Below are 18,640 nucleotides of genomic sequence, written 5' to 3' on the forward strand. Positions count from 1 at the left end.
ATAGAATCATAGAAAAATTAGGTTTTTGACAGAGTTGACTGCTCTTAAAATTTTCATTTTCAGTGCATTTCAACGAAATTGTAACTCAATGATCCAGTAAGATATGGCAAATCTTGTCTGTTTTCCTTGATTCTGATGGTGCAAATAGTCAAATTACACTATCAAAATGATGGTTTTTTTCATACCATGTTTTATTTACTGCCTGATTCTTACAGGGACTACACTTCATGATCACTAATCTGCTTTTTTTTGCTCTAGAAAGGTTAGCATGAAATTATTCCTTAAAAAATTAAATGAAACCATTATTCTTTGCCAAAATGGGATATATTAAATATTTCAATACCAGTCTGTGTAAAAATGACAGCATTTTTCACTGAAGTTGATAAAAAATTAAAAAAAATATTTCAATACCAGTCTATGTAAAATTGACAGCATTTTTCACTGAAGTTGATAAAAATTTAAAATAATATTTCAATACCAGTCTATGTAAATTGACAGCATTTTTCACTGAATTTGATAAAAAATCAAAAAATACAATTTGGCTGCCTGGCCCTAATTTTGAAAAATGTTGGATGAAAATCTAGAAATTTTTTTTTATGATGGCCTGATATCCATCCGCCAAATCAAGAACAATAACTCTTGCAAAGTGCCAATTTCATACATAATATATGTAATTTTTATCCTAGAAGTGCTATAACCAAATGATTACCTTAAACAGGATAAGTGGTCTGCAACAGTTTCTGCATTAGAAATGAAAATAATTTGGTCAGTTTTGACATACATGAATCACTTTTATAGAGACTGCTACTTTAGATTTTGAAAGAATCTTAAAATTCTAGCTTTTGTGAAAATTGACAAATTTACAGTATATGCAAGTAGGTACCAAAATATACCAGTACCTCAAGTTCACTTAGCGGTAGAAAAGGAAGAAGACTTTAATATTCGCCTAAAAAAAAAGACGTATTTCTTCAAATTGTGCATTTAATTTTGACTTAAGTCTGAAAAACAATTTTATTTCCCTTTCACACCTTAGGAACATTGTTAGTATAAAATCGTAGTTTTTTTGACTGCTGATATAAAGCTAGTATTGGAGTAGTCGCCACCGTATATTCTATGCCTTTGATGAACGATCTTTTTTCCAGATAATTTAAAAACATGTCTAAACTATCAGTCGGAAGGGTATTTGAGATTTCCTTGTATATATTTATAGGCCGAGTTTCCTTTTGATTTTGAATGCATTTACATGTTCTGAAAACAATTCTTCTGATTATTGTAAAAAAACGAATTTATCATTGATGCTGAAGAGCCATATTAATGTTGTGGTTTTTTGTCATTTAGCCAAGCAAATGCTATAAATTTCATGTAAAAGATCATAAATTTTTTTTATAATTGTGCATGTTTCCTGGATTGAGTTTAGACTTAAAAAGAGTAAAATATCCCACATCGATTCCTGCTGAGGCTAGTTGGCAAAGGGTGTGATCTGATTGTTTATTGAAGTGAAATGAAACACTATCTTATGTGCCATAAGGGAAATGAAAAAAGAATATGCTATGACTTTTAAAAGGAAGTTAGATTTGAAATTTATATTCCTTGTTTTACTGGGTGCTTTATATATATTTTAAATATTTTGGGTAATATTAGAATGAAAAAAGTTGTCTGGCTTGGAAGAAAGATGGGAAACTGCAATAATGAAATGACTTTTACAGTTTTCACTAATTAAAAAACAATGATCAACGAGTCTTGATTAAATGGTTTTACAGACTAATTTAAGTAGATGCCGTAGGTAGAGAAGGTAATGAGAAAATCTTTTTGTTCCAATTGGATGGCAGATATCCTATTCCAGGTGAAACCCTTAAACTGAATGCCATAAACTTTAATGAGAAAAACATTTATTGGTGTCATGAAAACGGTTGCTATAGTACATATACACATATACTAGTAGGTCATGATGAAGCCTATGACTATTTTTAGTGTGTGATATTAGGCCATTCCGGACCAATTATCAGTATTTAATAATAGGCAATTCTATGACAATTTTCATATTTTATTTTTCAATTTTCAGATTATGATGTTAGACCATTCTATGAAAATGTTCATTATTTAATATTAGACCAAAGTTAAATTTTTTATACTCTTGCTGTTTTCATGAAAATCTTTTGAGTGTTCAGGCATTTTCATACCTTTATTGCTTCTGAAAATTAACATTGCCCATAACCAGAAATAATTGGAAGAAAAGTGCTTTCTTTATTGTTTATTTTTTTCATATGCTATTAAAAACTGGTAATGAGCCACACTTTTGGCAAATGAGGGAGGGTTTGAGAACCAGAAAAATATTTTCAAGTGGCCTAAGACAGCTTGCAGGTTATATTTCCATTGAAAAATTTGTACTTTTAAGATTATAGTATACAGTGTTTTGTTTAATGTTGACTGGTTTCTATAGAGAAGTATTCAAGTTTGTCAACTAATGATGAAATAGCGCTACAAATCATAAACATGAAAGAAGAAATAAATGGTTTATTGGATAAAAGCAATTTTCTGTTTATAGGATAGTAAAAGACTATTGAAATAACCTTAAATAGTCTGTGTTTACAAGAATGTGTATAGAATAGACAATAATTGTTTCTAAATAAATCTTGGAAGTTTACAAAGGTAATGTTTCATTAAACTTTTGGCTTTATATAGACTCTATTGTTTATATAGATTATATTTGATTCTAAATTTGTTCTTGAGATAAATGAAAATAAATTTTCTTTTGCCATAGGCTGAGATTTCTATGAGTCTTAATGGAAGGAACCTTACATTAATTTTTCAATGATATTTCATTGCAGAGAAAGAGGGGGGCATGCATATCCAAGCGAGCAGGACAGCGTTTCAGAATTTATACCTATGTAGTGTTCTCCTCAGAAAATTCAAATGGCATCCTGGTAAACTAGAAAACTTGGATTTGATCTTTTCTTTTGAATTTGTAACATTATATACAGAAAAGTCAGTTCAGATAGCATCATACACCGCTAAAATCTAAATAATATCACATTACTGTGATTCTAAAATACCCAAGGGGAGAACACTGCTATGTATACATGTATCTATAATGTCAGTGGTCAAAATAAGCACTCTTCTGCTGGTCCAAGGCAAGCAAATCTCATGACGGTCAAGTCAAACAAAATTTTCCCCCTGGGTGACCTAATTTGGGAAGTTTTTTTTAACATATCATAATAACAAGTTATTTTCATTCTAGGCCAGCTAAGTTTTGGCAAAACTTTTTCTCTTGACCAATTGGACAATTTTTTTTTAATTCTGCTTTTGTTAAATTAAAAAAAAATAAATTCCTGATAACAAGCAGCATGAATGATGAATGGTGTTTCAAACGAAGCAGGAGCTATATGCTCTTTCTTCTGAGTTCACTAGTGGTTTTTAGTTGGGTTAGTGCTACTAATTTCATTGTGTACATTTTAGTTCCTTTGTTTTGTGTATTTGTCATTTATTGTAATGTGTCCAGCTGTGTTGGAATGTCTTCTAATTTCCTACCATTTGACAGTTTTACTACTTTTTTTAGGAGTTAGAACCATAGGAACGCCCCCATGTCTCACACAAGTTGTTAAAAGGTAATTCATATTGATAGTAAACTCTTTGTTTTCACAGATCCTCCAAAGATTCTAGATATGCCAGGCGTAGTGGTATGGTCCCTTGGCTTCAGAGAGCGTTTGGACTGTTTGGTTGATGCCAACCCTCCTGCTACTGAAATAATCTGGATAAAAGATCGATTTGTTGTCCAGTACAGTAACTCAATAACCAAGATGAACAATGGTTCCCTGCTGGTTTACAAAGTAAAGAAGTCTAATGAAGGCAGCTATAGTTGTACTCCTGTGAGCTCTGTAGGCAATGGGCAACCTTCACCATTGATCCAAGTAGTTGTTAAAGGTAGATATCAAACTGCAAGATTTCAGCAAATTATATAGTTAACTTCATAGATAACTTACTCCTGTAAGCTCTGTTGGCAATGGGCAACTTTCACCATTGTTTTCAAGAAAAAGAGTAGGTCTTCCTACTCCTGTAAGCTCTGTTGGCAATGGGCAACTTTCACCATTGATTTCAGGAAAAAGAGTCAGTCTTCCTACTCCTGTAAGCTCGGTTGGCAATGGGCAACTTTCACCATTGATTTCAGGAAAAAGAGTAGGTCTTCCTACTGTAAGTTCTGTGGGCAATGGGTAACCTTCACCATTGATCCAGGTTGTTGTTAAAGGTAGACATTAAATTAGATTTAATTGTTATACTTACTTTATATGTGGATTTTGAGCATTTTTGACATGCTCCTCAAACAATGCTCAAGATTGCAGATTATTTTAAGTTAATCAACATTTTGAAAGATTAAAGATATGTTATGAATGTATTAACTTTGAGCTGGCCATTTATTGTGATCGCCTTACTTTACCCCAAGGGATAGCCCATGGTATTTAAACAATAATAAGATAGAGTCTCCTTGAAATGTTTTGATCCTAATTGGATGAGTTTTTCCATGTTAATGAAAAGACACAGTCTATGTGTTGCACAAAATGGTGACCATTGTGAAGCAAAATTCTACTTTGATGTCAGTAAATTTGCTTAAAACTTATCTATGATGGTGGAAATAGGACCACCATATGTATATGACATTCATCATATGGAAATATGATATGTGTCATATGGAATTACTACCATTTTACCACATTAGTGGTCTGAAGGCCTTTTAAGTATGTCATGTTAGAACCTGTAAATGAACTATAGAGAGTGCTGAACTATATTTATTCATGAGTCATATCATTAGTTTTTTTTTTATTTTTCAAGAAAGGTTTTAAAAAGCAAACCTTATGAAGTTTTTATTAAAAGCATCAAATAAATTTGCATAACGCTATTAGTTTTGCATTTGCATTTGAATGCACTTTCTAAAACTTAGATGATTTCGTATTAAATTTTAACAATGTAAAAAATTACCAGAAAGATTTGTGATTTATTTTATCAATGGTTGATTACAGTGATACCTGTTTTAACTGAACTTCTATGCACCTGAAAAATTTGTTCAGTTTAGACAGGTGTTTGGTTTAAAGAGTGTCATATGTTTAGATGCAATGAAACCTGTATTAAATAACAGCCATTAAAGTACTGTGAAAATATTATTGTTCGTGGGGTACCAATTTTCGTGGTTTTTCGTGGGTAGGCCAAACCACTAAATTTGATTTTCAACAAAAAGGAGATTTCCTTTGATGTGTAAACTGAAAACCTCAAAACCATGAATTCAAGAATCAATGAACTTGTGTTTCTTCCGTAATCACAAAAATTGGCATCCACAAATTAAAGTACTATCACAGTATCACTACTTAGTGCATTCTATGTAAAATTAACCTGTATACAAAGACGATCTTTCTTATGTGAAAGTGATTTTGCTCTTCTTAGGGAGGTAACTTTAGACTGGTCTTACTTATTTAAATACAAGAACTGTCCGTCAAGTTTGGCTTTTACAGGTTTTACTTTATATACCCCGCAGATTATGAGCAGTTGAATTTCCAATCAAATATCATTTATATGTTATTTTTCTTGAGTGTTTTTTTCTATGAATTAGCTTTAATTTACCTTTTTCATTTTTTGTTTAGATCCACCTAGGTTTACTGTTCGACCAGACATTATGTATACCCTGCGGATAAATGACAGCGTAACGATGCCTTGTGCTGCTACAGGCTCTCCACCACCTAGCATATCTTGGAGAAAAGTAAGTGCCATCGTATCATATGACTGTTAATTTTCATGGAATGAATTTTTTGGACTTTGGTGTCCAAATTGTAAGTTTGAATTTTAATTAATTGAATTTTTTCAATCTATAGCTTTACATGGGAAACTTATAATTGATTTCAAGCTACTTACTGGTAAAGTGAAGATAAGAAGGAATTATTTTTTATGAATCCAGTTTTAGCTGTTTTTTGGCAGTTGTGAAATAACATGAATATAAGAATACAGTTTTATAGTATACAGTAAATTAAATGTGAATAATGAAATGACTTAAATGAGATGGGAAGAGAATTAAGTATATGAAATATACGATTTTCAGAATTTTCAATTCCCTTAACTATCCCCCCCCCCATTTTAACACAGGAGGTATAGTGACCAAGGTGTCCATTTGTTTGTTCATTCATTGATCTATTCTCTTTTAATTTTCTTTTAAGAGTGAAAATAATAGAAGATTTATTTTAGATTTACAAATAGCAAAAGTTAGTATGGTAAACATTAAATCAAGGTTTTTGCTAGAGTTATAAATGAAGTAGCAAAAACCACAATCCTTTCTGAAATCTTTGCATTGTTTCAAAGCTGACGGTTCAAGCATAAGGATTTAGTTACATTTTTTTTTAAGTGTTCAAACATATTTTGAAAAACAAAATACAGGAAATCTGCCTTAACCAAACCCTTAATATGAATAGACTGTAGACATTGGTTTAGACAGGTGTTAGGTTAAATGAGACTCCAAAGTTCTGTATGTGTATATTATTTCCCCGCTCAGCAAGTGGATGGTACTATGAAAGTACTTATTTTCGTGGGTACAATTTTCGTGGTAAAGGGGGAAAGCACAAGTTTGTAGATTCTTCAATTTGTGGTTTTGGTGATCCTGTCATACAATTTGTAAATAATCCTTTTCATTGGGAATCAAACTTATTGGTTTGCCATACCTACGAAATCCACAAAAAATTGGTATCCCACGAACAATAGTACTTTCACAGTATATTGGAATCATCTTGTCTATCAGCATTTCATTGTAATTACCAATATTTTGATTCTCACTGAACAGATTGATTTCAAATTTGGTATATGGATTTATATAAGTGGGGCATATGCAGTAAGCCTTGCAGTTTGCTATCAGTTTCCTTTAGAGTGGGGTTATACTTAGCACAACAACCCATGCAATGTCATATTTTAGAGTATGTAGAATTAGTTGTCTCTTTTAGGGACTATGTTTACAATAAATTAAACATGATTTTCCTATATCAGGTGATTGGTGCTATAGATTATGTAAGAGCAAGGATGGTTGGTAGTAATCTCACCATTATCAACATAGAAAAGAAAGACCATGGAATGTACGAGTGCGAGGCTCGCAATGATTATACCAGGATTGTTACACAAACACGTCTTATAGTAGAAAGTAAGATAACTTTACATACAGAAATGATTACACATTACTGCAAATTAAGGAGGTAGACCTAGGATAAGGGGCATAACTCTTAAAATCAGTGATATGTTTGTATCATATTCAATTTCACCTAAGCCTTTCAAGCTTTCACTTGAAACAGAATGAAATCAATCCAAGTTACTTTGATGCTTACATGAGATTGATATAAAGAGCCTGATTACAAACGTTCCAATTATTGTAAAGAGTTGTGTCCCTTACCCTAGATCTACCTCCTTAAGTCCTTTTCATAATTTTTTGCTAATTGAAATTATAAGTTAAATATGCGAACTTAAATTTGGCCAGTTTTGTTTTCGTGATTTCCAAAACCTTGTGAATATAGAGAAAATTAGAACATCAAGAAAATGTTTCGCAACACAGTTTAACTGTGAAGATTATTATGTTTAACACAATATGCACAATGGTCATTTGTTTGTACTAAACATTTGATACTATTGGATCAGGACTTTCATTAAGAGGTGGTACTAGGTACTTTTACCCTTTGAAGTTACTGAAAGTACCCCGAGAATTTAAAAAAATTTCATATATATTCTTTTATAAAATAAAATAATGAAAAGTACCCCCTACCAAAAAAAAAGGTACTTGAATTTTAAAATATTAATGAAACCCCTGTTGGATGGAGATTAAACATTTTTGAACCAAGTGAAATGTAGTATAAATTTTTGAAAAATATTCTCCCCAATATAAGTGAGTGATTAAATATGTGCATGAGTTGGGTAATTTATTTATTACCTTTATTTTCCAGGAACCACCCCTCATGCTCCATATAATGTGACAGTTGTAACCAGTTGGTTTGATGCCCTTGTGAGCTGGATCCCTGCCTACAATGGAAGCAGTCATCAAAGTTTTATAGTCTGGTATATTTTAAAGATAACTTTATTTGTTTTTCATTGTTTTTACTACCTGATATTTTTTATGTGAGCTACTGCAATAATAATGAAAAATATTAGTAATTACTATTGCCAATATATGATAAATCGACTGTGAGGTTGCAGATAAACATGATGATGTGAGTTTAGAATGTCTGACATCATATCACATCTTACCATATCTGGTTCACTGTGGTATTTTTTTTGTGACCACTTCAGAACTATTATTATTCTGTTTACATAGAAATGTTTGATACAGTGTGGGATGAACCTTAAAAAATTTCTTTTATTCATTGTATATACCCCTACACTTGGGATTACAAGATAAATGATGTACCATATGAGAAAATCATAATCATTAGTATTGCTTATGTTACTGTCATTTTAGACCAAAATGTGTCTAAAATTTTTGTGACATCAAGAAAGACTCATTAAAATGACGAAAAATGAAATATTTTGACAAGAATCATTTTTTTTTTTTTTCAGAACAATAAAACATTGCAATAATTCTTGAATTAACAGTAGTGTTTTAACAGTTAATATCTTTTTGATAGGTATAGAAGTGTTAATGGTGAAGTCAGCCAATGGATCACCATGAGGGTGGAAAATGCCACAAATTTCAAAGTGTTCAAACTTGAGCCTGATACCCTGTATGAGTTTAAAGTTCTCTCTAGGAACCAATATGGTGATGGCAACTTTAGTGCTGTCAAAATTGCTAGAACACTTGGTAAGAATGAAAGGCATGTCGTAAAATATGGATGCTGCCCAAACCTTAAATCCAACTCCACCACCTTTGAAATAAGTATATGAATCAATCCTTTGTTTCCACCCCATGCCATTGTATAACCTGATTGCAAAATTGAAAAGGTGTGGACTAGAATTATTGTTGATACAGTGTAAAAAAAATGGAAAAACTATGTTCCAAAAAGTTACATATAATATAAAAGATTGTAGTGAATTGCACATGCGTAGGGCCACTCTGTATTTATTGTACTACTTTGAGGAATACTTTGCTGTAGAGCATGCTAGAGCTTAATATCTATCTATTTCTGTATTATTTACAGTACTGTTACTATGTTAGATATGCTCAAATTTATGCTCTTAATTTTTATTATACAAGAGCACTGGGTCTATATGAACTTGATTTCATGAAAATCATAAGTACTGAAATTTTATATTATGATGGTACATTGGTATTTTTCTATGAAAATGTCATAACATGCTATCAAATTTTATGACTTTTTATGAAATGGGTCATTTGATTGATTTATTTGATCATGAAATCATTTTTGATCTATTAAAACTTTAGATTCCTTTTTTGTTTGTTTTTTCTTTGTTTTTGTTTTTGTTTTTTTTTTTTTTTTGGGGGGGGGGGGTCAAAAACCTTCATGATTTTACACTTGGATCATTTGTGTTTCTTTTTTTCATAATTGGAAGTAAAAATGGCTTTAACTGAATAAGGGGCATATTTTTTGTACATTTTAAAAGTAATATTTAGAAAAGTCAAGTTGATTTACATGTGTTTTTTTATATTCTCGCAACAGCTGACTTGCTTGAACTGTAGAAATCCATGCATGTATAGTATATCTTCAGTTTTTAATGAAATATTTTATTTCTTTTGGGCATATGTTTTTATGTAATTATTAAATTGTAACAGACAGACATGGTGTATATTTCATATCTTTAGGGCCATTATCCGTGACAACTGATACTGAATTTACCTGTTTTCTATAATATAGAGCAAGGTAGATTAATTACATGAGGAATTATGTGTCATTTGCCTTCAAAATCTATATCGTGATTGAAATAAATTGTTTTCCTAAAAATGATTATTGAAGGAGATTTTTTGACATTGTCTAATTTAGTAATTATATAGGCTAGGCTATCAATATCATCTTTTAGTAATTTTATGGCAATTTAGATATGATTTTACAAAATAGCTATATGAAAAACCAGCCATATTATATTACATATGTACTAAAATTTTAATACTGTTCAGGTATATGCTTTTCAAAGGGTTTTTCTTCCATTGTTAAAATTTTACATAAGAAAAGTAATTGAAACGCCATATTAATCATACAAAGGTCACCTTAATTATGTGACCCCTTGGAAACACAATTTCATTTTGCAAGCTTAATGTTTCTTCCTCTTACTAAAATCCCATAATTTTGTTATGTATGCTTTATGCTCACCCATATTCAAAGATGCATATTTGCAACTTTTATTCACCCAAAAGTATGAGTATTATTCCAAAATAAATATTTTCGAAATGGTATGAAATATACACTTTACAATGCAGAATTTTTCTGCTTTCAATGTTTAATTATCTTTTAATTAACAGATCTAGTTTTGTTTATTTGTTTTCTGTAATACAAAATTTTTTGTTCCTTTGACCTTTAAACTATAATAATTATAATCTGTTTTTAGCTGTTAATAGCTAATATAACATTTTTCTATTAACTAATCTTGAAACATGAATTATTTACATGCTGTTCAGGAAATCGTACACAAAGACGACACGAACTTGGTACTTTGATTATACCTTGCACATCTTGCACTTCTACCCTTTATGCACTCTTTGTTTAACTGTTGTCATGGTTTCTGACTATTTTAATGCTTTTTTTCTTGACATCTCAACTGAGGTTAAACTTATAGTTTTGTTTCTTCATGGGCCATTTATAGACGACATTCATGGTTTATCTTGGTACTACATCTCCACAAAACTTGAGGAAATTATTAGCTTGGTATTGCTAACTTTTAGCTTTATCTTAAAGCATAAATATCACAACAGTAATTTGGCATTTTTCTAAGTAAGGAAGGTAACCTTATTTATATTTGATATTTAGTATCCTGATTTCACCGAACACATTATTTTTTTGTGCTTTAGTTATTCTCAAATGAAAGTTAGAAGTTTCCCCTTAAAAAAGGAAAAAAATCACATTGATTGTTTGAACTAGTTGATAATAAGAACAGTCATCACATGTTTTTACAAGCAAGATTTCTCAGGTTTTGTGGCTTTGGAATTACTCTCTTTCTGAAAGACTCTCAGTGATATTTCTCAGCTCTTCAACAGTATCTAGTATGTTCATTATGCATTACGCTCTGGAGAATAAGGATTTAAGTGTTTGTTTCGTATAAATGACACTTTTAATTTACAATGCCTACATTACCCTTTGTTGTTGACAATTTCTGGTAACCTGTGGTCCTTCAAAAAAAATAAAGAAAGAATTAGGCAACTGTTAAAACATATGTGCATTTTTCTTCTCTAAATGTTTTAAGGATGTTCTCTTCTCTATTGAAGAATAAATAAAGATCTTTCATGCTAGAACAATATAAGAAAAATAATAGATTGATCTGTGTGTTCATTTTTTGAGATATAAGCATTTGAAAGTATGACAGGAAAAAGATTTCTTTAGATTTACATAGATTTTGTTTTAGAAAGTTTTATCTGTTAAAAACATTAAAGAAATAACAAGAATTTCATATAAACTTCCCAAATAACATTTTAAGGTGTGTTTAAATGAAAGTATGACTAGAAAAATGGGGTCACTGAGCAAAACAAGTATTCATGCTATGAAATGAATAAAACCAGAGGATTCTGAAAATCTGACAAAAATGGCTGACCATGAGCATAGAGCATCCTTAAATGAAGGTTAAAGTATATCCTGGTCAACAAAGTTACAAAAGGACATTTTAATTCCATACTATACCAAAGGTGTTTACTGATATGGGTTCTACTTAGTTGGTACAGATTATGATTTTGAATATATGCACTAAGCTTCATAATGTATATCAGAAAGTTTGAGATAATTACAGGAAGTTTAATGCATTACAGTAAGAATTCAGTAATGTTAGAGATTTGTGTCGACAGATCAGGGCTACTCTCCTTCCTTTTGCTCTTTCCATCAACATCTTTCATCTGATTTAGATTAAACTTGGAACATTTTTAATTCATATAATTCTTTGGAGCCCAATTGACTTTCAAGGTCAAAGGTCAAGGTCACAAGATTCACATTTACATGCTTCATGTATATGTTTCCCTTGGTGTGTTTTTGTTTCTGTTCGACATACTTTAAATTTCAAAGGATTTTTTTACTTCTGTGAATGAACTTTATTTATTTTCTTGGTGTTGAATTGTGTGGTTCTTTCATTGCTAATGGTCAGACTTTTGTTTGACCCATTGTAACCAAGGAAACCACAGAACCAACAATTTATGGTTCTAGAAACCTTACTATGATGTACTCTTTGTTCATTGCTTTTGCTTATTAATGGCTTAGTAGTGCTTTATCATGTTCTGTATTTTGTCTTGTTTTTGTGTTTAGATCTTTCAACTTCTGCAATGTCTGTGATGTCTTCAACCCATTTAAGAGGAGAACATGTACTGGGGTTTACCTTAAGTGTCAGTCCCTGTAAGAATCAGGCAGTAGGTGAAACATGGTATGAAAAAACCCATTTTGATAGTGTTATTTGACTATTTGTACCATCAAAATCAAGGAAAACAGACAAGATTTTCCATATCATGCACCATTGAGTTATAAATTCATTGAAATGCACTGAAATTGAACATTTCATGGGCTTATAACTCTGTCAAAAACCTCATTTTTCTAAGATTCTGTTGAGAAAAGCTGGTGATGCAGAGATCAAATAATGATCTTTTCAAATAGAGAAAGCATCGTTGAGTGAAATTATATTGTCAGATTGGTGGGTTTTTGACATGCATGTTTCTGATTTTTCTTATTTTGCCTGATTCTTACAAATACTGACACTTAATAAATTAGGAAGAATTCAAGTAATAAGGGATTTGGTTACATGTTGCATCATATTGAATTCGTTTTAATATAGAAGTCAGGTTATAATAAATAAAAGCTGTTTTATTTACAAAGTTTTCAATATATTTCAATGTAATTGCTAATTAAAGATATTCGTAGAAAGGTATGTTGAGCAGTGCCATTTCTTCTATAATTTGGTTTGATATGATATCAAAATTTCGACATTTATAAAGTTAATATTGCTTTGTGAAGTGTCAGATTATAAAACAACAAGGAAAAAAATGTAAGATTTTTTACATCCATAAGTAAAGGTCATGAAATCTAGACCTCAATATGCTTTATTATTCATGGTAAAAAAACTGATTCACAATCTTATCTCATTCATTTGACTATTTTTTACCTGTATTCACAGGTGAGGCGACCAGTTATCCAACAGTTTTACCAACAGTTCCTTCAGGGGATACATACATTCCTACTATAACCAAGCGTATAGGTAGGTACCTATTTTGTATTATTATTGTCGTCAATGGCAAATCTACTGTGTAGTGGGTAATTTTCGTAGATGGCAAATTTTGTTGCAATTTGCTCTGTAAATAGTTGTAAAATTGTTGCTTTTATGAAAGCAAATTTCCTAGTATACAGTATTATACCATAATTTTTATTAACTGTAATTTACTTACAATTTTCATGAACAGATCCAGGACTTCAGGTAAGAAGGGGTTACATAGAAGTAAGGCCAAACAAATAGGGGCAAGACAATTTTTGGGGTAGAACTTGTGAAAAGTAAAGATTTCATCAATTTTTTAAAATTTTTATTTCAGTACTGTAAGAACTAAGGGGGTACACCTGAGGGAAATAAAATTCAGCAAAACATTTTATTTTGTGAAATTCTAATATCAAACTGAAAGCATCTTAGTGATCAAAAGTTCTGTTGATGAAGCTGCTATGTGTTCATTAAAATTATTCCCATGAAGTGTGTGGTTAATTTTTTTTTTAAATTTGTATAATTTGCTTTTATCAAAGCCAAACACTGAATAAAATTTCAAGAAAATTTAAAGGAGCCAAATAAATTTTAGAGAAGATGTTAGGTACCCCTCTTAAGCCTATATAAAAGACAATTTACCAAACCACTTATTTTGTCCAAAAATTTTAAAATATTTTTTCTTAATGGATCTTTCAATTTTCAATCTTTTTTTTAGGTCCGATGCCTGCTTCTCCAAGAAATGCCACAGCTCATTATGAAAATGGAGGTATTCGAATATCATGGTTGTCTCCCTTGAACTCTACCCCAGTCATCCTTTACTACGTCATAGAGAAAACAACGGGTAACATTTGGAAGCCATTGCAGGATCAAGTGATTGCTCCAGAAACATCATTTTTCATGAAAAGTGGGGTTGTCCCCTCCACAACATATCGATTTAGAGTCTATGCATACAGCTCTCTTTCGTATAGCATGCCGAGCAAGGAAGCTGCTGTCAAGACACCTGATGGTTAGTATGGAATTAGATGTTTAAAATTAAATTAAGTGTTCTTTGTCTTCACATCTGTACACAACTAAATTAGGATAGATTGAATTTGAAATTCACTTTACTCACATGACTAGTCTAGACATTTTATTCCTGAGAACAAAGTATTGATTGAAATAGATTTTATTTGGTCTGTGTATCTGTCAGTTCATCTGTTAGTTTAAATTATGTATTAACTTGTCACAAGTTTAAAATTGGTTAAAAAAATTATGACAGATAAGTCATAAGGTCATGAAACTTGGCACATTTATCATTAATGTTCATCTTTATCTGAATTTCTTAAATTCGTAAAAAGTTAACTTTTACTTGGATTAATATTGAGTTGCTGCCCTATTAAAAATATTATTACATGTATTATACATGTAATCAGTAATTTACCTGAACATTATGCAAACTGAAATTGCCTATTTTTAGAAGTTTACAACTTAATATTTTTTTGATACTTTAAAAGGCGATTAGAAAAATCGTGTATTATTTTGTTCAAATGTAATTTCCAGACTTGTTTAAGAGATCAACAGCATCAGTGGACTATAGCGAGGGTAACAATGCTTTTGTGGTTTTCTTTTATTCTGCCCTCAATCAACATCTATATTCAGTTCATTCATCATGCTTTCATTTCACTTTTAAAGTCCTGCATGGATGAAAATAAATATTAAAATTAATTGTGTATTTAAGTTTTTAGAATATTTATAATTTATGGGATGTTTTTAAATCCTTGTATGTTCATTTTTTCTTCTACATTGTTTTCTATTTTTTTAAGGTTTGAAACTTTTTAATGCATTGATTTGTTTTTGTTTTTGGTTATTTATTTTTTACTATTTTTATTTCTTTTATTTATCTTGAAATTATTCGAAATAATAACTCCTATTTTTTAAATGAATATGTTATAATGGTAGCATACAAACATTAAACTGACAACATCACACTTGCATATCACTCTAATTAGAAATAACTCTTAACTGATATTTCCCTTTTGAGTTTTGTCTGTATGTAGGAGGTCTTGAAAATATAGAATACACAGGCAAAATTATTTCACATGATTTGCACCTGAATTCACATGATTTTCACCTGAATTGAGCAAATAAACTAAGTGGCAGAGTTCGCATGAAATTCGGGTGAATGGAGTCTTCAAGTTAAATTTGGGTGAATGGAGCCTTCACGTGAAATTCACATGAAAAGTTCACATGAAATTCGTGTTAAGTGAATTTCACATAAAAATCATGTTAATTTCATGTGAATTTCACATGAATTTCATGTGAAGCTCGATTAACATGAATTTCACGTGAAAAATATTTGCCTGTGTATAGAATAGGAGGTTGCTGTTAGGATTATATGAGTTAAAACAATTTGGAAATTCATGATCATCTGAAGCGGCAAGTGATATCTTTTTCCGACCCATCTTTTGAAGGATGATTTTTTGTCCATGTGTCCCACTACATGTAATTCTATGACTTTTTAGAGTTTTTGTCATTTTACATGCAAAATACACAGTTAAAAGTGCCACATATGAAAATCATAAGTAGCTTGATTCATATGGTGATCATACTTACATAAATATTATATAGATAGCAATGATATACAAAATTTTTCCTTTTAAAAATTTTTGATAATTCATACTGAAATAAATTCAGTAATTTCACTTCACTATGACTTTCTCCCACCAAAATATTACAACATGAATATCAATCTGTCATTAACAAAATTTAAAATCGATGTTGAAAATAGCAACCAATAATATTGAAAATCTATAGAATAAATAGGATAATCAATTGGTTATCGTGAATAACCAAAATATAATCATGAGTGCTGAAGGATGCCTGGATTTAACAAGTGTGAAACTTGTTTAAATCTTAATGCATTCTTGGCACAAGTGATCATATTTTGATTATTCGCTCTTTCAAATCAGTTGTCCTGTTGATATTGGCTTGTTAAGATGTGTTTATCATATGTTTGTAAAAATACATGTATGTAAGCTGAAACATGTGTTAAATCATATCAAGCCCATTTCATATGATAATCATATGTTGTACTTCATATGATTTTCATGTGTGACACTGTTGGTTGTATACAGGTGGGGCCTGTGTATCATTGGTTTTAGCTCAACTGTTTATTAGGGATTTTTTCAGACAAATGATGTTCAATGTCGACCCTGAAGAAACCTTCAGTCATACAACATAATGAAAGGGGAAACATTTAAGACTTATTTTGAATAAGATAAAATTACATCTAGTTATGGAATAAGCATTATCATATTCTCTATTATTTTACATATTTACAGCGATTAATATGGCTAACTTCAGAGAATTTAGTAGATCAACACTGGGTCAAATCATTTCTAGATACACCTCTTTAGATAGTTAACTGGACAATTGACAAGGATATATTCTATGATTTTATTTTAAGCTAAGTTTGATAGAAAATTTGAAACTCCTTGTAAATTGTCCAGATAAATGCCTTAAAAATTTCATCAATTGATTGTTATTGCATAAAGGTAAGGCCAACTCTATTTCCTGAAGTTACTTATATTACTGGCTGTAAACCATTTTGACTTGTATTTGCACAAAACATTGGCTTGTAATAACATTCTCTGGTTTTAAGATTCAGAATTTTTATATATTTTATTAATTAAATGTATGCTTTACTGTAAATCTTTATCATTAATAAATTATATTGGTTTTTTTTTACTTCAAAAGATAAATTACACTGACACATACAATGCTATAAATGATAATTGTAGTTGCTGGATAGAACATGATCATATTTTTTAAGGAAAAAAAAAGATTATTAATTTGATGCTGTAGATAGATTAATTTCTAGAAAAGCAGAAGATGCTTACCCTACCGATACACCTGGTCCATGCTCACAGTTTTCAGTGGAGTCTGAGTTGCTCATTTACTTTAGTTATTTTGTATGTGTTATTATAGTTCTTTTATGTTCTTTGTTGTGTATGTCTGTATTCCATGTCTTGTATATGTTCCTGGACAATATTCTTTTGATTACCACTAGATACTTTGTTCTCCTGATTACTCCTTTCCAATAAATTATAGAAAATATTATGGTTACTTTTGTAAGTTTTTTTGTCTGGACTTTCAGTAATGAGAGACAACACTAATGCTAGTAATGACCAGGATAATGACCAGGGCAAATCAGTAAAAGACTGGGACATACCAGTTACTTAGGGTTATGGTTGCTACATATGCACTTTCCATCGAACATATTCATTTCTATTCACAAAGCTGCTAATACTAGCTGGATTATAGACGTACCATAACATTGTAACTAGTGATTTTTTATAGCAATATACAATAATAATTAAAACAAACCACTCTACTGAATTTCTAAATGTTTTAACTTCTTTTTAATTCTTTGAGTCACTATATTGTCTGACAAAATTTTGGCATGTGAACAATACAAATCACATTCCTCATCTTTAAAATTACTGATTTGAAATTTTATGATTTTTAGTTAATACAGAATAAGTCAATAAATGCAAAAATTCTTTAAGGCGTAATGAAATTTTTCATGCGTAATAATTAAAGATTCTTCTCATATTTCACAGAGTCCAAAGGAGTCTTTCTGTCCGAGGCTGAGATTGGAGGTATTGTAGGGGGCCTCTTGTTTTTACTGGTTGCTGTTCTTCTTGCCATCATTGGTATCATCTGTAGTAGGAAGAAAGACAGGTCCAGAGCTGATAAATATGGTAACAGTTTATATCATATATTTAGAATAAAATATAACTATTTTGCAAATGCATTATTATTGTTTAAACCCTGCATATCGTCTACCCTATATCGCATACCCTATATCACACCTCTAGACCAATATCGCATACCCTATATCACCCTTCTAGACCAATATCGCATACCCTATATCACACCTCTAGACCTATATCGCATACCCTATATCACACCTCTAAACCAATATCACATACCCTATATCACACCCCTTCACAGACCATACTCAAAGTATAGTTAAAATATATGATATAATGAACATGACATGTTCAAAAATGTGCTTTAAAATGGGGCTGTCTTATACAGAGTTTTATCAAAATTAGGGACTTTACAGCTGAACATGAGGTCATGAGTTAAGAAGGCCACAAAAAGTTTAGATTTTTTTTAGGGGTAGGGGCTTAATTTTTGGCCTCTGACAACAGCAGAATGAACCCATAGTGCTTCATTTCACCTGGTTTCTATAGAATAATGATGTTTCTCACCACTCCCAACATGTCAACCCCATATACTAACCACATCTTGTTTCAAGCCAATC

The 18,640-nt window shown here is 30.8% G+C and overlaps 1 protein-coding gene across 6 annotated transcripts in view; it reads left to right on the forward strand.

Moving 5' to 3' along the window:
* LOC148617017 (protein turtle homolog A-like) overlaps positions 1 to 18,640 on the forward strand; it is a 133,831-nt gene that overhangs the window by 104,861 nt on the left and 10,330 nt on the right. For 4 of the 6 annotated variants that reach the window (XM_088584273.1, XM_088584272.1, XM_088584277.1 and 1 more), the window contains 10 exons: positions 3,643 to 3,921; positions 5,628 to 5,743; positions 7,012 to 7,162; positions 7,953 to 8,064; positions 8,631 to 8,803; positions 10,574 to 10,603; positions 13,258 to 13,338; positions 14,045 to 14,335; positions 14,869 to 14,910; positions 17,931 to 18,071. In XM_088584273.1, the coding sequence (XP_088440399.1) occupies positions 3,643 to 3,921; positions 5,628 to 5,743; positions 7,012 to 7,162; positions 7,953 to 8,064; positions 8,631 to 8,803; positions 10,574 to 10,603; positions 13,258 to 13,338; positions 14,045 to 14,335; positions 14,869 to 14,910; positions 17,931 to 18,071 (1,416 nt within the window). The remainder of the gene's footprint in view (positions 1 to 3,642; positions 3,922 to 5,627; positions 5,744 to 7,011; positions 7,163 to 7,952; positions 8,065 to 8,630; positions 8,804 to 10,573; positions 10,604 to 13,257; positions 13,339 to 14,044; positions 14,336 to 14,868; positions 14,911 to 17,930; positions 18,072 to 18,640) is intronic. The other 2 variants (XM_088584275.1, XM_088584274.1) reach the window with 2 other exon arrangements.

The sequence above is a fragment of the Perna viridis genome, chromosome 5 (assembly GCF_037379345.1).
Source record: "Perna viridis isolate PV_CMFRI_1.1 ecotype Kerala chromosome 5, ASM3737934v1, whole genome shotgun sequence".
NCBI lineage: Eukaryota > Metazoa > Mollusca > Bivalvia > Mytilida > Mytilidae > Perna > Perna viridis.